The 25,947-nt window shown below is 46.1% G+C and overlaps 2 protein-coding genes across 6 annotated transcripts in view; one reads left to right on the top strand and one right to left on the bottom strand.

Moving 5' to 3' along the window:
• Window positions 1-4,380, bottom strand: part of PPP4R1 (protein phosphatase 4 regulatory subunit 1) — an 83,930-nt gene extending 79,550 nt beyond the window's left edge. For all 4 annotated transcript variants that reach the window (XM_075022979.1, XM_075022976.1, XM_075022981.1 and 1 more), the window contains exon 1: window positions 4,255-4,380. The gene's annotated coding sequence lies outside the window, so the exon portion shown is untranslated. The remainder of the gene's footprint in view (window positions 1-4,254) is intronic.
• Window positions 4,343-25,947, top strand: part of RAB31 (RAB31, member RAS oncogene family) — a 70,226-nt gene continuing 48,621 nt past the window's right edge. The window contains exon 1 of one of the 2 annotated variants that reach the window (XM_075022985.1): window positions 4,343-4,930. In XM_075022985.1, the coding sequence (XP_074879086.1) occupies window positions 4,343-4,930 (588 nt within the window). The remainder of the gene's footprint in view (window positions 4,931-25,947) is intronic. The other variant, XM_075022986.1, reaches the window with a different exon arrangement.

Here is a 25,947-nt window from a genome sequence, read left to right as displayed (position 1 = left end):
TTCCCCATCTAACAGTCTCAGTGGAGAAATGTAGCGCTATCACCAGCTTGGGGCTATGGCACATCACTTGCAAATAATGGGAAAACTTGCATTACTTTTCACTACCATTCTCCTGTGATAGGAGATTGCCCTGGGGATTAACAGCGAACCATTAGAATAAATTTGACCCTCTTGACAACCATACATCTATCCTGCCAAAAATCTTTCCCAAGCACTTTAGGAACAGTGCATCTGTTACAAGGTCTATCAAGAAGCATGCCGGTAAGCTTTATACAAACAACCCCCAGTTTTTTTTCAACAGCAATAATGCTGCTTTTCAAAGTACTTGGCAGTGAAGCTGCAAGTAGAATCCTGCAGAGGTTTACTCCCCTCTAACCTTTTCCATCAGATTTTCTCTTCAAGAGGGAGTGACTGGACCATATAAATGCCACAAACAAGAGAAGTTAAAACATGAAGCAACACTACAATAAAATGAAGTAACAGGCAGCTGCAGATTCTCCTGGCATTAATGCTGGAACCAGTGGCCAAGAAGGATCTAATTCACTTTTTGCATGTGAAATGAAGTGGAATAACCCTACTCAAGTTAAAAAAAATTGCAGTGGCTTAAGACCTATGTGACTGAAATGGGAATCAGGACCTCAATTTCCACCAGGTCATTCCTGTACTTCTCTGGTTTTCATGTCTCAGGAGTCTCATGACGCCTTTCCAGTGCAGCTGTTTTCTAACCTTCGTGGTGATTAAGTAAACAAATGAACAAAAAGTAGCATCCTCCAGAACTTTAGCCATTTCATAACCACTGGAGTTTGCATGGGATCTAGGGTCTGAGCTGCAAGCTGCTCCTCCTGCTTGAAGAACTGCTTGCTCAGCAGCAGCTGCTTTCCTTTTAAGAGATTTTGGCAGTTCCTTGGGCAGGCACCAGTGAAATTTCTGCGGCGACAGTCATTACCATACTGCACATTTGTGTCATCCACAGGATGCAGAAGCATTTCTCCCTGGGCAGCATGGAGTTAATCTGCCTCCTTGCTCTGTGCCTTGGGAATAAGAGCTGGGATGGCAGCCCATAGTAGGAGGGCTTGGATTGAACTCGCCAGTGAAGAGGAGGAATAACATTTTTGTGCGAGGAAGATGCTTGCCAAGAAATCAAGAGGGAAAGCAACAGTGGGAGAAAGGAAGTAACTCATCAGGTGCTCAGGACAGACAACAGCAGTTTTGGGAGCTGGGTGCACATCAGGGTCTTGGATGGATCTTTCTCTATGAGACAGAAAGCCGGAGGAGGAAGGTAGATGCCTTCATAAGCCTGGGAACTTTGCCAGCACCTCAAAAGCATCCAGTTTCCTACCAACACAGGCCAGATGAATACCACTACACCACTTCTAGAGAGGAAGAGACTGAGGTTGTGGAGAACTTTTAAACATAGGTCTAGTTTTCTACCAGCACGAGCCACAGAGGGGCAGGAACACGCGGGTAAGGGCAAAGAGGAGGGCAGCAGCAGCCCCAGCTACCGATTCCCCAGGCTGCTGGAGGACCACATCACATCACGGGACAGAGCGCTGTTAGGTAGCCAGCCCCAGGTCTCACAGCAACGCAATGCTGCAGGCAGGAGAATAACCCAGTCTCCCGTACTCCTGGTCTCGTGCCTCTAAGCAGGAGGCTGTCTTCCTTCCTCTATTACATGAAAGCAGCGGTGTTACACTGAAAAAACTAGGGTGAGTGACAGGATAGTCCTGCTTTAGCTGTCTAAGCAAAAAAAAAAGCCAAAGTGAAGGATGAATCAAGCCTACCCTCCCAAGGCAACTAGTACTACCTTGAATTTCCAGATGGAGACAGGCCTGAACAAACTTTCTAATTATCACACTCAGAAACACCTTCAGCCAGATCACATCTTGCTGGCTTAAGCCCAGCTCTGACGACCTAAATCTCTCACACTAAGGAGTAATTAATTTGAGATCAGTGCAATTGCACTGTTACAAAATTGGAATAAACTAAAGGATGGTCTGGCTCCTCCAGTTTCTGGAAACTGAAGGAAATTATTTCTGAGGAGAGAACAGATTACTCGAAACTCTAAGGGAAGGCTGCTGAAAAACAAAACCTCTTTGCTTGTATTTCCCAAAAGCAAAACACAGTTGGGTAGGAAGTAGTGAGGTAAATCATTGCTTCAAAACTTAAAATTATTCATTGAATAAGATGCTCCAGAAGGGAAAAAAAGAAAACCTTTAGGATGCAAAGACTTGTTTTCCTTTGCTTTTAACCAGCCATTTGAAAACACTGCAACATGACCAATTCCTCAAAAATGTTTTCCTGACCACAGCATCTTGCATGCAGACAAACACAAAGATTATGCCAGTTCCTGGAAGAACGAACGTCATTAGCTTTTTTTAATACTGAAGCACATGTCTGTATTGTTTTTCTCTCTTCTTATCTCCCTAATTTGGGGGGATGTTTTTTCCTTTTTTTTTTTTTCTTTGGTTCCTAGACTCTTTTGTTTAAATGAGTACAATACGTTATTTTTTCCTCTCATCGTTCTTTTTTTTTTTTTTTGGCTCTTCAGACTTTTTGCCTGTGCAAGTAAAACTGCCCTTCCTTAACACCCCCTCTGCTGCTGTTTCAGCCTGAACAGCTTCCACTGGGTCATCTTGGTGCTAGTGTTTTAAACAATTCGCTTGTTCCTAAGTAGCTAATTAGTTATTTGCTATCTTCAGAAGTAAGCTTTTGAGGTCTGGGCTTTAACCTTTCCTAGGGAGGGCTCCTGTTTCACCACTACGTATTTGAGATAAAGTTTCCCCAGATAAGAAGAAAGATGGGAATCTGACTTGCTTTCCTGGGCAAATTTCTCAGGCACTGTTTTGTATTACAGTGGTACTGAGCCAAGGCAGCAATTCAGCATGTACTTAAACGCCTCTGCAGTCGGTGGGATGTATTACTGTCCCGAAAATGGACAGGCTTAAGCAAGTGCTCTCCCAAACTGGAACTTTATTAATTGTACTCCAGTGCATGCCTGCGTTGAGAGGCTTTAGAAAGTTAAGGCACCTCGGTTAAAGCTGCAGAGTCAATGCACGTAAAGTGCATTAATCTGTTCTATGAATGCTCTCATTACCATTACATCGTTGTAGCTTAATCTGAGCACACCTATGGACAAGCCCTCAAGCTCTGCTTGTGACACCGAACAGCTTTGAACATAGTGTGCCACTTATCACTCTCTTTCTGTAATCCACAATCTAATGTAGAATAGATTAGAATCGAATGTAATTCAAGTGTTTCTTGCTGATATTAATTCAGCTGGCATTATGTTTTACCTGTGCAATAAGGAAAAGTTCCCAAACTTCAAGGATTACAAAATCTGGACCAAAGAAAAGGGACAGATGACTAATGGGATACATTAAAGACACGGAAATGTTTAAAGACATGACAAAAAAAAAGAGAAGAATTTATGGAAAGGTGACCCTGAGCCATAACACTGTGAATTTCAGTCCCTCAACAGCAGAAAAGTCTGAATCAAAGTTGGAGGAGCAACATTTAACTCAGACCTAAAACTGAAAGAAAAGATGGAGTGGGATGGTGCAAAACCTTAAAAATTCATTATCTTCTGTCAATTTGTAGAATGAATTACCGGCTGAAATGTCGACCTGCTTTAAATTAGTTGTGCTACAAGTGCAAACTCTAATTGTCCTATGTTAGTGTGTGTATCCTACTTGCTTACTGAAAGACTTTATTGTATAATGCATTCTTGTGGAAAAGCAATGAGCTGACAGAACCCCAGCAATATTCTGTACTGGCTGTCTGAAAACCTGCTGTGTTTTTTTTTTCTCTTTGCTAAATTCTCCTAAAAAAAGAAAAGCTTAATTAAGTCACAAGCACCTCTCTGATGAGCCTCTCCTTGGATCTCTCTCTTTCGATTACTCTCTTTCCTGACAGGCTGTGATACTCCACTAGGAATGCTTCTTTGTGTTTTCCTCCTTGGGGATGACAACAGCTCTGGTCCAAGCATCTCCTTGGCCTAGGATTCGGGAGCTCTGGAAGAGTGCAAGCATCTCCTTCCAGCCTACGGGTGCGAGTGTAGGACCCCATCTGGAACTCATCAGTGACGCAACGAGCGCCGCAACCCATTACTGCCAGGAGGCTCCTAATGACGTGGCAGTAACCTCACGATGACTAATCAAGATTTTCTTCACTTCCCTTTAGCCATTCCACCTCACAGATTAGTGAAAAAGATGAAAATAAAACTGCAAGCAGGACGGGGGCTATGACGTAAAATACCTGAGAGAGGACGCTCGCCTGCTTTCCCGGGGTTACAGCGTGCGGCTCTTCTCCGTCAGGCTTTGGCTGCCGAGGGCAGAGAGGAGCGATGACGAGACCCGCCCCGCTTTCGGCGGGCCGCTCCTGGCGCCAGCTGCCGCGGAGCGCTCACCCCGCTGCCCGAGGCGCGGGGCGCTGCCCGCCCTTCCCCGCGCTCGCCCGCTCTCACCGACCCCGGGCCTCCGCCGCCCGGATTGGGCAGAAGGGCAGTCACTCTCCGAAGCGTTTCCCGCGCGCGGGGGAGGGGGGGGGGGGGTTCAGGCTAAGGAAAACCAGCCAGAGGGAGGGTGCGCGGGCTCTCGCCCATGGGCGTGCTCGCGCGCTCCCGCCCCGCTCCAGGCCGCGGCGCCGAGCGGAGCCGCTCCTCCCGCCACCGCTCCTCCCGCCGCGAAGCCATCCCCGCCCGCCCCAGGCCTCTCGCAGACGGGACCTGCGAAGCCCGGGAGCCGGGGGGCGGGGCGGGGACCGCGCGCATGTGACCGAGGCGGGCGGGGGGGGGGGGGCGGCCCCGGCGGGGGCTGTGTCGCGCCGCGGCGGGGCAGTGCGGAGCGGCGGCGGCGGCGCGCCGGGGGATGTGGAGCGGCCGGGCCCCGGGCAGATGATGGCGATACGCGAGCTGAAAGTGTGTCTGCTTGGAGTGAGTAGAGGGGACCGGTGTGCGTTGGGGGGTCGCTTCCCTCCTTTCCTTCCCGCCCCGCAGCTGGGGGCTGAGGGAGGTGGGGTGCTCGCTGAAAACCGGGACGCCTCCACACACACACACACACACACACACACGCAACCCCCCCCCCTCCCACCCCGGAGGGGCGCCGCGTCTCCCGGTCCCGGGCGGGGGGGCTCGCCCGCGGTGAATCTCTTCACGCCGAGACTTGGCAGCCGCGCACCGGCCGGCGGGGCGGGGGGGGGGGCGGCTCTGTTTTTGCTTTTGTCTTGTTTCTGAACTCTCGAAAAGTGAGAAGGGCGTAGCGGGCTCGGCCTCGGGGGGCGGGCTCGGGGCTCTCTTTGGGGGTCGCCTCCCCCAGCGCTTCCCGGGCGGAGCCGGCTCTCCCCGGCGGCGGGTCTCCCTCCGGTGCCGGAGCCCCGAAAGGCGCCCGGGAGGGCTGCGCCGCCCGCCGTCCCCGCGGCAGGCTGCGAGGTCCTGTCAGCCGCAGGTCGGGCTTCTCGCAGCCCCCGCGGCGATGGTGGGAGGCGAAGCCGAGGAGGGCGGCAGCGGGCAGCCCGCCCCGAGAGGTTATTTCGGGCGGCCGCTTCTGCCGGACGCCCCGGCCCCTTGTCACCGAGGTGGGGTGTCGGCGCTTTGTTTAGCTGCTCGCCTGGGCCCGTTCAGAGCTGCTTTTGCTCGGCTCCGTACAGGAGCGTCCCTCCTGCCGTTGCTTTTTCTCCTTTTGGTTGTGGGCGAGCCCGTGTGCGCGTCTCACATCTGGAGTCGCAATGTGCTTAGCTCTGCAGTTTGTCTCGGCCAGCCCCCTCTCTGACCTGCGCGCAGGGAACTTCGCAGCGAAACGCGCTCGCCGAGTTGTTACAAACGCCGCCGGGAGAACAGAGCCATCTCTGCACAGCGATGAGCAGAGCATCGCTGCCTGGACTTTTGTTTTGTGATTGTTTTTTTTTTTAAATCAAACATCTCGAGTTAGCGGGTGTGACTTGGGCTGCTTTTAGCTCCGTATCTCCATAAACATTCAGAAAAGCTGCATGAATGAAGGCGTTCTAGAGTGAATTCCCTTTCATGCAGTACAAGCGAGTTGAACATGTAAAAAACAGAGACACTCCAGTTCTTTCCAATTTTTGTTGACACTTAGGCCAGCGGGAGTGGGTACCTTGCCCTGGAGTAAGCACCAGGGCGCTGGAGAGTTCAGCCCAAAGTATTTGGCAGTGACTGTTCCTCCTTTCTCAGTTAGAATTCTTGCCTTCAACTTTTAAAATGGCATAGAGACAAAATAGGTGTGGTTTATACAAACGTGAGGAGTCTGTGGTAGAATATGTGGATGTGTCTGTATTTTTTTTTCTTTCCCAGCGGAAAGCCCTGTAATCTTATAGAGATGAAGTGTCTTGTGGACTGACATTCCTCTTGCCCATTATTTATTGCTGTTTTGTAACATTAAAACATACTGGAGGTTTTGCAAGGCAATTGTTTACTTCTTTTAAGACAGGAAAAGAAACCTATAAAGCAGCTCTGTGTTACTAGGAGTATGCAATTACTCTGTAGATTCATTAAAATGATAGGGTGGCAGTGGGAACACATAGGAAGATGTAAGTGTAGTTTCAGTTGCTTAGTAGTTAGTGAGATGTTCCTTCCTGAGTTTCAGTAGGGTGTAATCCTGGAAGACCGTCTACTTCTGATCATAGACACCTCATTTACCATGCAGGTTGACGCTGTTTTCCCAAAAGAGAGGAATCCTTTGTATGATGAATCCCCTCCGTAAGTTCAGACAGATTTCCAGAAGAGAGAAACTCCATAATGGTCTGGGTGAACAAGTGCAGGCATTAATCTTCTGATCTGCTTGAAAGCTAGATGGCAACTCAAAAATATGTTTTCAGACCTACCAAAAGGAATCTTGACAGTTGCCTTTTCAGTAGGTCCTGGACCTGGTAGGTTAATCTGTATTGTATCTAGTAGATCCCCTGATAATCAGCCAACTCTGGCGTGTCCAAGTCCCAAGGTGAGTTCCAATCCTTGTTAGAAATAGAGATAAAATCAGTTTGTAAGCCTGTATCCCTCGCCCTGTCCCACTTCTGGACAAAGCCCTAGGCTGCACCTCCAAATCAGGCAGGAGGATCACTGATGGTCTATGGCCCTCAGCTGTGCAAAGGGCCTGGGCTTGGGCTGTTTCTGCCAGCTCAGAATTCCCCAATGAGGAAAAATTGCAGCTGGCGCAACGTTTGCAAAGCCAGCTTCTCCACAAGCCCTGAAGCCCTGTTCGGCTGTAGAGGGTCCAGGTGGGAGGGTGAGGAGGGAGGGTAATAGAGAAACAAGAGCTGTGCTCCATGCTGCCAGCCCTGTAAGCTAGTGCAGTACTCCAGGCCCAGTGTTTGGCCTGGAGCCATTGCAGGAGACATGGGGAATCAGTTATCCGCTCCTGGATGTAACCCCACATTGCCAGGAGGGAAGCTGGCCGGTAATTTCTAGCATAAATCTAACAAAACTGGGATTTGGGTGTCTGCCTTTCACTTCCTCCTCCTCCTCCAGAGTACATTGGTGTTCTTAAAACTCTCTGTGGGTGTGATGGGAGCAATTTGGAGCAGCCTGGAGTAGTGCACAACAAGGGGATGGTCGTGGAGTTTGTGGGTGTTGAAGGAGACACCAGCAAGAGAACAACAGAGAGGAAATCTGGAGCAGCTCAAGGCTCGGTGTGAGTCAGTTTGGAAGGCAGGCTTTGTTGATGGCAGAGCTTTGTTATTCATGAATTTGAGAAGGCAGTGCTCTTTGAGGAGAGATCATTCCAGCTTGCTGGTGGCCTGGCAGGAATGAGATGCCTGCCTAATTGTTCAGTGTCCCACAGCCTTAGTTGTAAGAGCTACAGAGGTACAATTTTAATAGCTCTCTTGAGTATGTTGCCATGCAAGTGGCCTCAAGCCTGCTCCTAAACTACTTCCCCCAGTAAATTATCGCTGCTGGGCAGTGAGGTGTCTGCACAGAGAAGGTGTTGGTCTTCGTAAATGCAAACTCTTGAGCATCTGCTCTGAGTCTTGTCTTTTCACCCCAAACTCTTGCTGGTCTCTGGGTCTGGTCTGTTGTTTGTTCACAGCAGTTGTCCCTTTGTTGGAGGCCACCTGCTTCTGGGGCTGAGCAAGTTTTAGCGGCAGCTCAGTTTACACGGTGAAATGAAGTGTAGCTCCCATTTGACTTGTGCAGTGTTTCTGTCCTGAGTGGGCACCCTCTTGAGGGGGTGAAGGAGAGAGGGGCGGAGGGGGCTGGTGTGTTCCTGAGCCATGCTTCAGTGCTGAAATGTGGCCAGGCGTGCAACTGCCAGGTTTCCTAATCTGGCTGTGGCTACTGAGTGCCATGTGCCTTGGCTCCTGATGTTTTCTTTATGCAGGCTGGAGGAGCGATTTACAGCTCTTCTGCCAAGTCCTGACATAATTGTGTGTGGCAACCGCAGAAGAGATTGGCAGGTTTAGGACTAAGGCAAAAGTTTCTTGTCTTTGTCACTTCCTGAGGAAACTTTGACAGCCATTCAGAGAGGCTTTGGGGGGTGGTTTGCTAACTACCATCTAAAGTGACCTCCATTAATCCTTTCCTTTTGTTTTTGTTTATTGCATTTTTATGTTGTGACTGTTAATCACAGGACCAAAGGAGTTAGGATTGAAAGAGGCTCAGAGGTCATCCCTTGGCCCTAAAGCTCCTCTTAGAACTTTCCTGACATATGTTTGTCTCGCCTGTTCCTAAAAAACTCACAATGAAGGTTTATGTTCTCCCAGGGTTATGTCTGTTTTGGCTTTGTGTGGCAAGGTTTTGGTAGCCCGGGGGGGGGTGTGTGTGCGCGTTACAGGGGTGGCTTCTCTAAGAAGCTGCTGGAAGCTTCCCCTGTGTTCAAGAGAGCCCATACCAGCCGGCTCTAAGACAGACCCGCCGCCAGCCAAGGCTGAGCCCATCAGCGATAGTGGTAACACCTCTGTGATAACATTTTTAAGAAGAAAAAAAAAGTTGGGACAAGGGGAAAACGGCAGCTGGAGAAAGGAGTGAGAACATGTAAGAGAAACAACCCTGCAGACACCAAGGTCAATGAAGAAGGAGGGGAAGGAGGTGCTCCAGGCGCTGGAGCAGAGATTCCCCTGCAGCCTGTGGGGAAGACCATGGTGAGGCAGGCTGTCCCCCTGCAGCCCATGGAGGACCCCATGCTGGAGCAGGTGGGTGCCCGAAGGAGGCTGTGACCCCATGGGAAGCCCGTGCTGGAGCAGGCTCCTGGCAGGACCTGTGGATCTGTGGAGAGAGGAGCCCATGGAGCAGGTTTTCTGGCAGGACTTGTGACCCTGTGGGGGACCCATGCTGGAGCAGTCTGTGCCTGAAGGACTGCAGCCCGTGGAAAGGACCCACGCTGGAGCAGTTCATGAAGAACTGCAGCCTGTGGGAAGGACCCACGTTGGAGAAGTTTGTGGAGGACTGTCTCCCGTGGGAGGGACCCCACGCTGGAGCAGGGGAAGAGTGTGAGGAGTCCTGCCCCTGAGGAGGATGAAGCGGCAGAAAATAATGTGTGATGAAATGACCGTAACCCCCATTCCCCATCCTCCTGTGCCGCTGGTGGGGGTTGGTAGAGAATCCAGGAGTGAAGTTGTGCCTGGGAAGGAGGGAGGGGTGGTGGGAAGGTGTTCTGAGATTTGGTTTTATTTCTCATTACCCTACTCTGGTTGATTTGTAATAAATTGAGTTAATTTTCCCCAAGCTGAGTCTGTTTTGCCTGTGATGGTAATTGGTGAGTGATCTCTCTTGTCCTTATCTTGACCCACAAGCTCTTTGTTATATTTTCTCTCCCCTGTCCAGCTGAGGAGGGGGAGTGATAGAACAGCTTTGGTGGGCACCTGGTGTCCAGCCAGGGTCAACCCCCCACAGTGTCCCAGAGCTTAACTGCTCTTACTGCAGAAAGTTTTTCTCAAACACAGTGCCTACATCTTCCCTACCTGAGACTTCTTCACCCTGCTGTTTGTGTTTCCATTTTCTTGCTGGCATGCATTCTGCTAGCATGTAGTCTGAAAATACTGTCTGAAGTTGGTAAGCCTACATTGGCAGAAGGAGTGACATTTCCGCTGTGGAGAAGGAGGTTTCCTCAGGAGTTTCTCCACAACTGAATCCCAGTTGCTAGGTATGGAGAACAGTTTATTACCTTGGATGTCATGCACCTCTCTGTGCAGCATCTGCATGTGCAGGCTGTGGAATTGAGCTCAGAATTGTTTGATATTCAAAGTAATTGGGAGTATGATAATAGTTTTCTCAAGGGGAAAATCTCTCTGATTTTCTTATCTGCATGTCATGGTAATATAAAGCTCTGGGTTCTGCTGGATGGAGAACAAATTCCTGTAGCAGAGCATATGCATGCATGTGTCAGAGCTTTCAGTGCAAAGCTGAAGTACTCACTCTTCTTCTCTAAGTAGTTATTATACTGAACACATATGACTGAGAATCTTTTAGTTTGTGTTGGTGTTTATGAAATACAACAATTTTATTTCTCTTTTGACTCTAAAATGTTTGTCATTATTAACACTCTTAGTGCCTGGATGTCCCAACCCATATAGGACCACTGCTATTAAAAACAAAAATGCAGCCCTCGAAGGGTTGTACCAGTTAAGGGCCTTTCTTCTCACTAGGTATGTGCAAGGGGGTCTACATGTTCCGATGAGCATCCTACTGAAGACAGTAATGATACACAGCTGCAGAAGCTGTGAATGCATCAACAGCTGCAGTGCTGTAACCTAAAATAGAACAAGAGGGACCAAAGTAGTTGCAGACAGCAAAGGTGGTCATGAAAAGAAGAAAATTGTACTGATGCAATAAATGTATGCCTTCTAAAATTTTGTCCACAAAATATCCATCTGAGAGAAGAGAGAGAAGAACAGAGACTGACAAGTGATATTTTTTTCCCCATGTTAATGGTTCATCATCATCTACTTATTCATTCATGTTTTATTATGTAAACAAGTAGCTATCATAAGAGAAGTTTTTGTGTCATGACTTTGCATGGCTGTATGTCTTGTGGAGTCACTGGTGTGAAGCGCTCATCGTTGCAGTCTTTCATTCAAAGGAGCCCTCATCTGTGTGTCTCTCCTAGCCACTTACCTCTTTGCATTGTAGTGAAACATCAAATCACATGTAAAACTGGACAATGACTTTAAGTCCACAGGCAACTGAAAGGCAGACAGCCAGACACACGGTTGGCGTGACTACATATGGCTCATTTCCTTGGGAAAGGGTTTTTTTTGTATTCTTCCTTGGTGAAGAATACTGTGAAGTTTGCACTTAATGTGTGCACATAGCACTTCCATACTCCATTGCCCTGCTTTGCCATTCAAAAGAACAGTCTACTTGAAGGAGACTGGGACAGGTGATTTTGTGGTTTTTTGGAAAATATTTCATAAAAATCCAGTTGCATACAAAGTGAGAAATGCCTTTTCTCTTGTATCAATAAACAAGTGTGTTCAGAAGCCTAAACTAACCTTTTCCTATTAATTTATAAAATACATGTAGATAAACAATTTATCAGAATTTAACAGAGTTCAGGATTTCATATTGACCTTGCCCTTACTGCTTTCCTGATGTATCTACAAAAATTTTTTTATTTACTCATATCTTCCAAAAGTTTTGGGTGGGTTTGCTTAGGAAAGTGAGCAGACTGGGTTATGACTGGAACATCCTGCTAGAAAAAGATGAGTGTGGAGGCCACATTCTACTTTCATTTCCAGCAGCACAACCAAACTGGATTTCTGAAGGAGCAGAAGGCAGGACTCGAAGCAGGTTTTACTTTCAGTAGCTGCAATGCCTCTGAAGGGGAAGTTTGTTACTACTAATCCACTGGACAGCAAAAGAATACCCTGTGGCTGGTGCCTGTTGCTGCACGTGATTGGCTCCGATCTGCTGATAACCAGCCACTGCTTGTAACTTGCTTGTTGAACGAGGCCATGCTATGGCTATCACCCAGAAATCATATGCAGGCTGTAGTTTTACTGTCTCTCAAATTGTATTTATCTCTTTTGTTTATAGTGTTACCACTTGGGGTTTTTTAGGTTTCCCCTGTGCCTTGCTTCAGTCCCTCTTTTTGATTTCTTAGTATTGGTTGAAAAATTGTGAAACTTCTTGTTTTACAGTAGTTCTGAGGAAAAAGTAAATTCATTTTTTCTACCAAAATAAGGATGTTGAATTGGTAATAGACTTTTTTTTTTTTCGGATGAATGCAGTTTTAGCCCTACTCAGTGAAGTAGTGCTGAGGCAGACTATGTGAAGCAACCAGAAACTCTGCATGCAAGAAATGTGTGGGGAAAAGAAAAACCCTCTCATTCTCATCAGGCACTTCCTTTTAATTGGCTTAAGTCAAGCCATGTTAAAAGGCCATTTTTAAATTTACATTTAAAGTATGTTTCCTGAGAATCTGGTAGATGGTATGACTGGTTTTTAAGGTGGTAATTTGCCTTATTGATAGGGTGTGTTGCAGTTAAAGTGCAGTTTGAGGAAGTGGCAAAATAGGCATTAGCTGAGCCGGTCATGAGCAAAGGCTTCTGAACCTGCAGGGCTTTTGCATATGGTAGTGTTTATAAATTACAGTGCTGGTAAATTTTGCTAGTGTTGGGTTGTGCCTGAGCTGGGTGCGTGAGTGCTGCAGACTGCAAGTGTACAGGCCAGATAGACATATTCTTTCTAAAATTTCTCAAGCTAACTCTTTGTTGAGAGAAGCATTTAGAGGGAGGCTGGAGCCACAGCTCTGCTGTGGTTGCTCTCAAAGACCCACCTTTTCTTTTGCCTCACTTAGGCTCCTTCCAAATGCCATTTGCCCAGTCTCCAAGGCTGTCAGACCCTCCAGGGACTGTTGTTGATCATATATCTCCTGGCTGTGTCCTTGTCCAGAAGAGATCAGGGTGGGCACCATTTTTTTTGTTTCCTACACCTTGGTTTTGAGGGGGAAGACAGAGGGGTGTGTTGAAATGGAACACAGCTGGCTTTAGCAGGTTTGCAGTGTTGACCCCACCTTCTCCAGGGTTCAGGTGCTGCTGCAGAAAAGAAGCTGTTGAGAGCAGGGCAACTTGTTTCTCCTCAGCTTCATTGGCTCATCAACCTCTGTTGATGGGGGGCTGTAGTTTGACTGCCTTGCCATCGTCTCTGCCTCCATCTGGAGGTTTGGGGCTTCCTCTACTCATGTTTTCCTCAAGCCGCTTCTGGACCAGCTGAATGCCCAACACATGGATGGATGGATGGATACCCAGAGGTACCCCCCAAAAGGGTCGGGAAAGGTGGTGGGAAGCTGGGTGGGTTCATCTGGTCTGGTCTACTGGATCCTGCCATCTAAGGGAACAAATGTTTTCCCTGGCTAAATTAGGTAGCGTGCCCATCAGGCATTTCAGTCTTTCTCTGGGTTGATCTCGTTCTTTTACAGAGCTCATCTGTAAAGCTGGGAGCACCAGAGATCTCGTTTTCGGGGCAATGACCATTTGCCGTTTCCAGAGCTGGCAGTGCGTGTCAGTTCAAGAAGTATCTGTTCCCTCTTCTGCTCCTCGGTTTCTTTGCCCGTGCCGTGGATGCCGAGTGCTTCCTACTCTGGGTCATGGCTCCAGCTGCTCCCCACCAACTCTGCGGCCCTGTGGGTGAGCCAGACCCGTGGCAGCTGACACGGGGGGGCTGTAGCGTGCAGCCCACCCCGGGCATGGCTGAAGCTCTTGGTCGTGGGTTGCTCTGGCATCCCTGGAGCTTTCTGCAGGGGTGGCACGAGGACGCGGGTGGGAACAGCTCGTCCTTGGGCCGTGGCCCTGCCTGCTGGGGGAGGAGGAGAAGGAGTGCTTGCCACTTCTGATCTCTCCTGGAGTTTCTCGCTCTGATGGGCTTTCCATTTGAAAGCCACTATGAGCTAGCATGCAGCCTGGTCTTTTCCTTCTAGTTTACATGGCCAGGTATTTCTAAATGCTTAGCCTACTAACCTTTACAGCAGATTTAAGCTGGTTTATTTTTTTCCCCTCCACTTCCTTCGAATAGTTGGCTGCATTATAAAATATTTAAAAAATCCTACCTCCATCCAGTGCTAATCACACCGATGGGTTAGATCATCCCATGCTTTTTGGACAGGGCAGAGCAAGCCTGCATTGCTCTGCTCCTTGTTGGGGCTTGTCATGCCCCCCACTAACTCACATTCGCAGCCTACGGGCAGCTTGTGTAAATATAACTCTGCAGCCCCTTGCCAGAAGGTGTGTGAGAACTGGCATGGGGCATGGACTCCTGAAGTAAATGAGAATAAAAGATGGTTTTATTCTCATGGAGATGTTTTTCTTATCTCTACCTACCTCGTAGAGACTGGGCAATGGTGTATGGGTCAAGGTGAATGGAAATTTTTAAAATTCCATCTCAACTTGTAATACACCAGGGAAGCGACATGTTTCAATTTTCTTCTGAAACATCTCATACACCCTTCCCGTGAACGCTCACAGTTTTGAACACCACTGTAAGACGACAAATCCAAGCTTTAGAAAGTTACCAGCAGAGGTGGATGAGAGGCCAGCTTGGAGCACAGCCCTGTGTAAGCAAATGCCAGTGGTCTGATTTAGTCTCCAGCCTCACAGGGCTGCTTGTGAAAGCTGAACAACAGGCAGTGGAACAAACGCTTTTTATTTTTGCCTGGCTATTTTTAAACATAAATGCTAGTTAGTGTGTGGTTTTTATATTTCTTGGAGGAGAGGGTAGAGCAGTTACGGTTTTGCACTTTTCGTTTTGGACACAGCAAGTTCTTATTTGGGCAACATGTGGAAGTACATGTGCAATAAATCCAGCTACTAAATACTTTGTGTTCCCGAGTTATTGTTTCTTCCTTTGTCAGCAGAGCGACAGGATGCTGCAGGCGTCATCGGGTGTCCCGGTTGGACCGGTCAGCCTCTGCTGTGCACAACTGCAGGGGACTATAAAAAAACTGTAAGAGCAATCTTACAAAATGGTAAATATCAGCCTCTTGCAGGAATTCACCTACAGCTAGGGACTCTCTGGTGCAGATTTTCCTCTACTTTAAAGCCTGTTTACAGAGTCAAAGTGAGTTAAAGAGGTTCCTGAAATGGGTATGATTTTGAAAAAATAAACATTTTTTTTGCCCATTTAATTCTGCAGCAAACAAAGCTTAATAGGTGTTGACAGGATCTAATGGTTCATCAGCAGAGCTGTGCACCAGACTGGTGGGACATACCTCAAGTCATTTACATGTCCTCCCATGCTCGCTGCTGACCCGTGAGATACAGCAGGCATTGGAGTAGCTTTAACTTTCTCTATCTTATGCTTGTAATCAGTAGCTGGTACCTTCTCTCCAGGATTGCTGTTGCGTGTATTTTCCAGATGTACCCATTTTTCGCTTGTGACGCTGATGCTGGGGATTCAGTGGCAGAAGAGGAATCCTTAGGTATTTGGTCAACATCTAATGGATGCCAATGCAGAGAAGCTGTAGTAGGCATCACCAGTCTTCCCAAAGAGTGATGTGAAAAGCATCCCTGAGAGGACTCCCTTGAATGCGGTGTGGAGTCACACCAAGGCTCAGCTTGGCTCTGAGGTCTTGAATTCGCTTTTAACTACTTGATTTAAGGGAGAGAAAGCACATCATCTCTATGGTTAGTAGTTTAGGAGCTAGAAGCATATTAGAACTGAAAAATTTGAGGTGTTTGTCCATGCACAGTCACAGTTTTAATCTCAAGCAGCTTCTGCCATCTGTGGAAGCAAATACTACATTTGCTTAAGACAGTCTTTGTTAATATAAAAAAAAGCCTCTCACTGAGTGGCACATACCACTACCAGTCTGTAAAGGCACACTTCCACTTTGTGGCTGGGTAAATCTGGCGGTTGGTTAATTCCTGGAGGGATTTAGGCAGTGAGAAAGAACAGATTCCCTTTATTGGATAGGAAGTCCGTTATCTCTTTTTCTTCTCTCCCCCCCCCCCCCCCATAACATACTAAATGTAAGTGGGTCTGTTTTAAGAGTCATAAAATGAACACTTGGCGATATATCTTGTTAAAGGTGATATGAACAGGAAGCTTTCAACCACATTTAGGCCAGAAGTCCTTCATGGTGCATAATCCATGCTGACATCAACCTTTGCAATACGATGCAGACAGTCTTACTTTTAGGATATTCAGTTCTTGAGTGTGCTACAAACAAGGTGTTTTCTTACGTTATCCCTTAAGTCAGGATTTTCTTTTTTTGGATGAAAATTGTGGAAAATTCAAGGAAAGTTGGACTTTGTTTTTGTCTTAGTTTGCTTGAATGTCAACGAAGGAATTAAACATTGTCCCCCACATTTAATGTCTTCAACTATTATGACTCCAAGCAGCAGAGTGTTAGTTTGTGTGAATAGTCTTCAGAGTCAATTGTTCTGTTCTTTGATATTTCCCACCTCCCCACCCTGCCTTGGATATTTTTCTTTATTTTTTTTTTCCTGTGGGGTGCACTTGAAAAGAATAAATGCATGCCTAGGCATCAGACAGACAGGTGGAGCACAATTTATGTGACAAAAATGGCAGTTGTATAAAACCAGGTAACATAAATGCTGATTCAAGATTATGTTACTGAAATCCCTTTAAGTACATATTTAATTCTAAGCATTTGGGGTAATCCCTCTTCAGCAGTGTATCAGGGTACAGGCTATATTGAATCCCAAGCTTAAAGCTCAGTGTATACTTAATATAGAGCTGAATGCAGTCCTGTGTGGACAACAAAGATAAAAAGTTTATGTAAATTACGTATTTGAGATAACACAGCTCTTGAGTGATTCCTGTTGTTTAACATTAAAAGCAGATAAAGTAGCTCAGTTTTACCTCTGCTTGGTTTTCAGGATCTGGTAGGCTCTTTGGAAATGGTGCTTTATTTGACCAGGTAACTAAATTGATGAAGAATTTCATGTCCAGCTTTGCCTTCTCCTTTAGGCTGGTGTGGCGAAAGAAAGAGAATGAACTTTTGGAAGTTATAGAATAAGTCCAAATTTAAAAAGTTTGTCTGAAGGAGAGTGGTGGTAGTTTTTCAGGAATAGTTTAAGTGATGACCAGTAGAAAAAAGGGTGCAAAAGTCAGTGTAGAGGAGATTTGGAGGAACAAAGTGATAAAGAAAGAGACTAACGGAGGAGGAAGTGGAGGACTGAAACTGAGAGACCAGTGGAAAGCATTAGAGGAGCACTGGGGGGGACTGGTGCGAGGGAATGAGGAACACAGCAGGGGGGTTAAAGTCAGAGAAGGAGTGAAGGAAAGAGAAGCTGTAAATAAGGAAACAGAAAACCACACAGAGCAAAACAGCGAAGGGAGTAATACATACAAAATAATAAGGTAGGGTGAAAAAATCCTCTCCCTTGGTTTTTAGCCTTCAGTTTTCTTTTTTTTTCTTTTAAAGCTGTAACTTAGTCTTAGTATTGTTTCATCTATGTTTCAAAACACTTTTGTCCAGGTGAACCTGCAGAATTGTTGTTTACATTGCATTAAATTAAGCTGGACCACTTTTGACCAGTTGAGAACGCTCTGTTGTAGACCTGGTAACTGAAAGGGAAGGTCTGGTGGGATCTCATGGGCCACTGGAGATGTCATCCAAAATCCCTGTGCCTGTTGTTCTGCCATGTCCAGGGTCTGCAGGAGCTTTGGACTCGGTCCCAAGCACTCAGACTGCAACACAGAAAGCGTGTTTAGCACCCAAACAGCCTGTCCTGAGAGGGACTCCTCAGCACCCTCGGTGTGGCTCAGCCTCTTCCTGCTTTGGAGGGAAAGACCAAATCGGCTCTTCCAATAGGCCGCTATTCCTGTCCCTTCAGGAGATGTCCTTAAACCTACTAAACTTCATGGTTTAATGTTGCCATTTGAAATGCTCCCAGCGTGTTTCAGTTGAAGATTTGCAAAGTCCATATGCTTTTGACCATTTCTGGTTTCTAAGTGAAGATGAGAAAAATTGGCCAGGTGAATCAAAACTTTCTTCTGTGAGTCAGTTGTAAGTTAGATACTTACTTCCTAGTTATTTTTGTGGCGGAGAGAGGAAGGTGCCTTAACAGTAACAGCAACAAAACCTGTTCCTGCCCGTTTAAAAGGCTTTTCCCTAAATAGTTGAATTCCCTGACGCTAGTGGTACCCGCTTTAGGAGCTGCCGAGTTTCATTCCTGCTGAAATCAACAGGAGGTGAAAACATTCAAGAAGTCAACTGCTTAAGGGATACGACCTTGCACTGATAATTTCTTCCATTTATGAGCCTGTTTGGTGCAGATAGCTTTGCTCTCAGTAAGTTCACAGCAGCACATAGTAAATCCACAGATAAAAAACTCAGCCCTGGGTTTTATTATACCGTGCTGCTTGTTATCGCTTCTGTTTACTTGCATGGGTGACAGAGCAGAAAGCATCAGCTGGGTCCTTCTATGATGCTGTTTAAAATAAGTGGTGATATTTACTGTGTTAGGGAGAACTTCAGATTCAGGCAATAGGTGAAATGAACATGAAATCACTATTAATCTAAGCTAATTAAATGTGATCCTTTGGTTAAAAATTTTCTAACACAGATTTAGGTTTACACAAACGTCTGATTGTCCATTCCCAGTCCTGCATGTCAATTCAGGAAATGAAAGCCCCCAGTTTCAAGGATTTTAGACCACTCCGTGATGCTACTTAATGTCCATGTAGATGTATATTATCTATGTGTTATCTACATTTAACTGTAGATAACAAATAATGGCAATTTCCAGTAAATCTCAACTCACCCCCCTTCCCCTGATGCCCAGGGGAAGATGCATGTGTTAATGTGTCTGGAAGGCTAATGAAGGCAGGTTTCCAAAGGCTGCAGGTGGGCTGGCAAATTATAAGGGCAGCCTGCATAAAGAAGGTGCCTTTAGCAGCTTGCCAACCTTTAGGCTGCTGATAAAGGAGACTACTTCAGACCTTTGGTGGTCGTTGGAGACTGCTGATTTTACAGGTTGTTGTGTCAGCTAAGAGGAACTGATAAGCAGAGCCAGAGCTTTTGGCAATAAAACCATGGACTAAATCCTTAGCCCCTGTCCCACCCACGTGGAGTTTCCTGAACTGCTCAAGTTGCTGGTGTCTGGCTGCCTTTGGCCAGTGGAGAGGCAAGGAGGAGTTGTTAGGTGACATACCCTGTACTAGGGCTCTGCTAATTCGGAGCAAAGATCCAGGGCCATGAGGCTTGTTCCCATTTGTCAGGGGAAATGTCTTTATATAGCTGCCCCCTGAAACTCTGCCTTCTTCCTCTCTGTCGCCTGTTGCTGCAAGAGAGAAGGGATCAGGCTTTCTTTTCTCCAGGACTGAAGTTTTCAACTGGTGTTTCAGTTGGCACTCATAATTTATGTGGCTTTTTTTCTTCCTCTTTGGTTTGAAATGCAATAATAAGTTGCAGGTGGGGTAGTTACAAATTGGGAGTGGAATGTCTGAACATTGAATTGAGTTGCTTACTGAGCTTGGATGGGCAAATTTGAAGGTAATTCAGCCCTTTCATGAATTTTTCAGGCAACTGCTGGACAACTTTTATATTACTGAAATAGTAGACTGAACACCAAGACCCATTTCCTCAAATGCTGTACCTAGTTGATGTGCATATAGTTGATTGCGTAAGAGCCACTCCCTTCATTTAATAAAAGAAAATGGCTTTATTGAGATTTGTAGGCAATCTGTAATATGAAACTATAATGTTTGGATTGGATTGGATTATCAATTCCAGACTGGCTGGAAGATTTTGAATATCTTCTATGCGAGGACAGGTATATCAAATCCTTCCTCCCCTCCCTATTTAGTAAGTGACAGTAACAAGTATTTTGAAGTTATGGCCACTAATGATAGGATTTGACAAGGGAAGAGGCAGGGTGTTGGAGTATGAACAGAAACTTGTGTCAAACAGAATTCAGGTCAAAGATTATCTCCTTGTCATACCATTATTTTGAAAGTTTCAGCTGCTACAAATATATGTGGGGAAGGTTCACTTGGAAAAAGAATTTGGTTTGGAAAGAATAACACAGAATTGTTTATCCCATTTTTTGCTGCCAAACTGTACTCAAAAATAACATTTGTCAGGATGCTGTTGCCTAACATGTTTACTGAACTATGAAAGCCTCAGGTTATTTATGTATTTGGTCTGAAAGTTGAATTTAGTTTCTCTGATCACTGCATTGCACAATGATGATGAATGATATTTAGCCAGATTGTTATGCTGGTATGTGTGCATGTGGCCCATAGAGATAACAACCACTGCAATCGATACTCATTATCATTGACAATGTGATATACAGTGACTTGTAAGTTACTTCCTTACACTTACACCTTAATTTTTCAAGTTCAGGGCCAGTTATCAGGATTCCTAAGCAGATAATCTTCACACAGATTTTTACTGTATTTTTAATAGCAATTTATCTGTGGGAAGAGTGGTACATCAAGTGGATTTTTGTAAGTGCATGTATATTTTGAGATAGAGTGGGTAGGAAAAGGATGGCAGCATGCAGATATTAAAAGGTCTTCCAAGTTTGTCCAGAAAATAAATTCTGACCATGTGAGTTGCCAAAATCAGGTATTGCTGTCAGTAAAATTGCACAGGTGTTAAAGCAGGACTTGCAATTTTTCTTTGTTTTACTTGGGCTTTATTTAGCTCCTCACTGTTGAGGTTTCATATGCTGGAGAGATCTGTTACGTTTGTGCTTGGTTCCTACTTCGTTGGCAGGGGGGATGATGAGTGGTGACCACCATCCACCTGTGGCACCACAGTAGGAATTTTCCCATGGTAAACCAAGGCTCTCATTTCTCCTTCTCACCTGAAAAATGAAGTGGTAAACATGGAAGTGATCATACTTAAGTGTCTGTGGTGGTGCTTAGGTGGGAAGTCAGCAAGCCAGTAATGGGGAGAGGTCATTAAGGTGAACTGGGGTGCTGGGACTGAAGAGGTGGGAGAGTATACCATGGAGTGTGAAATACGCTTTCTTATCACTTACAGGGCAACTGGCAGGGTAGGTTTACCTGCTGGTCTGTGTTATGCCTTGGTCAGGAGGATCCTATGATTCAGTGATCAGTAGAAGGCAATTAGAGGTATGATTCGTGTTTGGATGGTAGTGACTCTAAGTCCTACAGCTATAGGTGTCCTAAAAATGAACCAAAAAGAAATCCCTCTGTGGTGTACAACGTTGTTGATGCTGTGCTGGTTTGGGTGGGTTTTTTCTTTTTCCTTTCTTGGTTCATTAATACAGTGGTTTATGTGTGGGATATGGGCATCCCTTTGCAGCTGCCTTTGCTATGTTCATACCACTCGTTGTCACACAGGGCTCCCAAGGTGGTAGTGGCACTCTTCTTTCCATCTCTCTCTGTCCCACCATCTAGTTCTTGTAAGTCCATCATGCAGTCCTCTTTCTCTCCTTACCCAACTCACTTGAGCAATTTAGCCAGTGCTCCTTCCTCCTTTTCTCCTGCTCAGTACCGCCAGGTTGACTGTCTCCTTCTCCCTTAGTACCAGGAGTCACCAGGTGGTGCTATTTCCCAAATAAATGCCCTCCCTTGCATTGCAGCACAGTCCAGCCCTTGTAGAAGGGTGTTATGGTGTTTGGTTTTGTGATGGAGCTTTCTTTGGTAGGCAGCTGTGTCAGGTAGTGAGGGGTCTTGCTTCCCACCACATGTTCAGTCTTGGGTCAGTTTTTTTGAAGCAAAGTTGTTCTCTGTGACTTAAATCAGCCAGTGCCTTGTTTGATGTTGAGGTCCCCAAAAGGACGGACTGCTTGTACACAGCTTGTGACCACACTGTTGTACTCAAAAGCTGCTTTACTGTAGTGTAAAGCACGAGCAAGTCTCACTAAGGGTGGCCTCAGGCTTTGCACTGTTGGGTTCCCCCATCCAGTGGGAGGGGTTTTTGCTCATTCATTGGCGTGTGCTGTGACTCCAAAGGAGATCTCTGTGTGTGTGTGTGTGATTACTCCCTTGAAAAGTGCTCCTCTTGTTCCTCCTTTCATCCTCTCATCTTATTAAGTCAGCTAGTTTGATACCACCTTATTTGCAGCTGCTTTTTATATCATGCTCTTTCCTGAAACTGTAGAGGCAGTTCAAAACAAGGAGTTCAGCATCTTAAGTGAACAGCCAATGCCCCCAAAAGCCACAACTTGAGATGAAGGAATGTGAATAAACTCCAAGTTCCCGTCTTCCTTTTCACCAGGCTAAGCAGTTCTTCCTCCACAGCCATCCATACCACATGCTGTCAAGGGCATAAGAAATTGATTGATTGAGATTCTGCTCTTTGATTTCAATTTAAAATCCTCCATTTCTCTCTGCGGTTCAGCTACTGTTCTAAATTTGGTAACTGGTCTGGAGAGGGGAAGGAAATGTGTAAGAAAAGACACAGAGAATTAGCTGGAAATTTGATGTGGGGAAGCAGTTTCTAAATAATAATGATTGAAGGCTGTTATCTTTGCTGTCCACACCCATGCTAGCATGGCGGTGTGGTTAGCTTGCACTTTGTACAGTAAGATGCAGTGATTAAGCATATATATTTGAATTAGAGTATGGGTTTGGGTGGTTTTTTTACTGAAATATATGAGCTTTAAAAATTGCTAAGTTGGACATTCCAGAGCTAGGTTGGCTGCAGTGTTAAGTTGTTGTTACCATTTTTTTAATATATTTGACAGTGTTGCTGTTCTTGAGTCATGTTGCAGGTAGCTGGAGTAATGACCCACAGGCTATGTTTTCTTCATCAATTGCATTTCTGTTTTGCCTTGTTTTATTTATTTATTTTTATTCTATTGGAGTTCCTTTAAAGAATGGCTTTGAAGGAAGCTTCTTTGTTCTCCCTTTCCCTCCGCAGCCCCCTGTCTCATAAACAAAGGTCTCTTTATATTCCCACGCCAACTTCACACACAAAAGAGTTGGCAGGTTGCGGAGGAGCGACATGGTTTGTAAGCACTGGGTGAGTAAACATACAGCAGCCACGTGGGTCACTTTGTGTTTTCTTGGGTAGTAGATAGTTTAAGTGACCGCTAATCCTGCCACCCACTGCTAGTGTGGTATAGAACAAGGATTTGTTCCTTACTGCTGATTTAATGCCATGTCAGTCACTGGACTATGTACAAAGGAAAGATAGCTCTCTTTCTGATTAGGTCATCCTTCCAGCACCATCTCGTGCCTTCTTTCAAGGTAAAAATGTTCCTTCTCTGGAGTCCACACATTTGGAGAAACCTTTCCACACTTGGAGTCAAATCTTCAGCTGAAGTTAGTGAAGTGCCTACTAGCTGCCAAATGAGGGAGAGTACTTTGGGCGAATCCTTTTGAAAACCATGTGTTGGGGGAAGAAAGAGGAGGGAAGATAGGGCTGGTCCACTCATCTTGAAGTTCTTCAGTCTGCAGTTGTGATTCTCCATGCCTTCAACTCAACATGAAGAGCTTGCAATTGGACCCCTAGTTATGATAGCAGGATAATGCCAGATATCTTGGAAACACTCTAGGAGAGACTTTGGTTTCATATAGTATTACATATAGAAATATATGACTGTCTCTAGGAAAGTGAATTTATTGCTAACATTAGTTACCATACAGATATTAGCTGTTCTTCAGTCTCTCTCATTTTGCACATTGCTTTGATAGGATGATAAAGTGCTTTTGGCCATCTGCGCTTGCTTTTGTACTTTATAGTTTGATGAGGCCATGGTGTTGTTTGGGGGCTCTGGCCATATCTCTGAAAAAAAGTAATTAGCTTGAGAGATGATAACTAATATTGCAGTCCAGGGGTGGGGGAGGGCTGGAAATATTCTTTTTTTATCTCTAAGAGAGGAAAGGATGCAGCAAAATATTCATGAAAGTGTATTTGAAACTTGGGCGTTTGTCTCTAAAAGATTACTGGGCTGGGATCTGGTGGAGAGCAATGGACCTGTGACAGTGAATATGGAGAAACTTATTAACTCCAAAGAAGCCTATAAAAATGGCAGGACAAGTAGGACTGCATTCCTTGGCTCCAAGTATGGCAGATATCAGACCAGCTATGCATGCCTGAGTTTAATTCCACAGGAGGATGTGTGCAGGATGTGTGTGAAAGGAAACCACATGCTGAATAATCACGCTCATAAGGGAGCCAAAACCTGGCAGCAAGCGTTTGGCTTTAGTGGCTGGTTGGGAACAGGAGGGGTGGACAGGGCTGCAGATGCATCCAGCTTGGAGGCGAAGCAGATGGGCAGTCACTGTACGTGTTTTGCTAACCGATGTGGACTAAAGGAAAACAAATGGAGAGAAAAGATCAGATGATAAGTCATGCATTCAGAGGTGTATTGGGTTTGCATGGCAAGGTTTTGGTAGTGGGGGGCTACAGGGGTGGCTTCTGTGAGAAGCTGCTGGAAGCTTCCCCCATGTCCGACAGAGCCAGTGCCAGCCGGCTCCAAGACGGACCTGCCGTTGGCTAAGGCCGAGCCCACCAGTGACGGTGGTAGCGCCTCTGGGAGAACGGATTTAAGAAGGGAAAAAAGAAAATGGCACAACAGCAACTGCAGCTGGAAAGAGGAATGAGAATATGTAAGAGAAACAGCCCTGCAGACCCCCAGGTCAGTGAAGAAGGAGGGGGAGGAGGTGCTCCAGGCGTCGGAGCAGAGACTCCCCTGCAACCCATGATGAAGACCACGGTGGAGCAGATATCCCCCTGGAGCCCATGGAGGACCCCATGCCGGAGCAGGTGTCTGCCCAAAGGAGGCTGTGACCCTGTGGGAAGCCCACGCTGGAGCAAGCTCCTGGCAGGACCTGTGGCCCTATGGAGAGAGGAGCCCACGCTGGAGCAGGTTTTCTGGCAGGACTTGTGACCCTGCAGGGGGACCCACGCTGGAGCAGTCTGTGCCTGAAGGACTGCAGCCCATGGAAGGGAAGCCTGCAGGAGCAGTTCATGAAGAACTGCAGCCCATGGGAAGGACCCACATTGGAGAAGTTCGTGGAGGACTGTCTCCCGTGGGAGGGACCCCACGCTGGAGCAGGGGAAGAGTGTGGTGAGTCCTGCCCCTGAAGAGGATGAAGTGGCAGAGACAATGTGTGATGAACTGACCCTAACCCCCATTCCCCATCACCCTGTGGTGCTGAGGGGCGAGGAGGTGGAGAAAATCAGGAGTAAAGCTAAGCCTGGGGAGGAGGGAGGGGTAGGGGGAAGGTGTTTTGAGATTTGGGTTTATTTCTCATTACCTTACTCTGATTTGATTGGCAATAAATTAAATTAATTTTCCCAAAGTGAAGTCTGTTTTGCCCATGACAGTAATTGCTGAATGATCTCCCCCTGTCCTTATCTCAACCCATGAGCCTTTTGTTATATTTTCTCTCCCCTGCCCAGCTGAGGAGGGGAGTGATAGAGTGGCTGCATGGTGGGCACTTGGCCTCCAGCCAGGGTCAACCCACCACAAGAGGCCAGATAGCATTAAGCCCTGGCCAGCAGATATTTTTCTGTTTTAAAATGGTGATTAGAAATATACAGATGGTATTGAAAATGCATATAAATACCAAACAAACTCAGCACTTGACATATCTCTTAAGACGCTTAAATGGTTCTTTGTCACTCTACTGTCTGAACACTTTAGAACTATCACTGATTTAAATCCCCATAATGCTGCTACAAGGTAAAATCAAGTAATTATTGTTTTCATTTAACAGCTAGTGAGCTGAGAACGATAGGGCCAAGAATTTCTGTGCCAAATGCAGTCCTTTCAGCAGTAGGAGGAAGGATTGTATTCTGAAATAACAGGACTGACCTGGTTGGCGGTAGAAAAATGTCTCTGAGAACAAGCGTAGCACTTCCTACATGTAGAGGGAATTAGACTTAATCTAATTCTAATGTGCACCAGAGGAAAAAGCCTTATTTTGTAGCTAATTTGTGCTTTACAACACCAGCATTGGCCTGAAATTACACTAGCAATTAGAAATGATGTGTAGGGTGTTTTACTGTGGGAGGATTGACACAGACTATCCTAACTTTATGGGAGTAGTATACTGACTGACTTAAAATATACCAATATTACCACATATTATGAGTTTAAAGAAAG

Source organism: Buteo buteo, chromosome 3, assembly GCF_964188355.1.
Source record: "Buteo buteo chromosome 3, bButBut1.hap1.1, whole genome shotgun sequence".
NCBI classification, from domain to species: Eukaryota; Metazoa; Chordata; class Aves; order Accipitriformes; family Accipitridae; genus Buteo; species Buteo buteo.
Note: the sequence above shows the minus strand (reverse complement) of the source record. Positions and strands in the feature narration are given on the sequence as shown.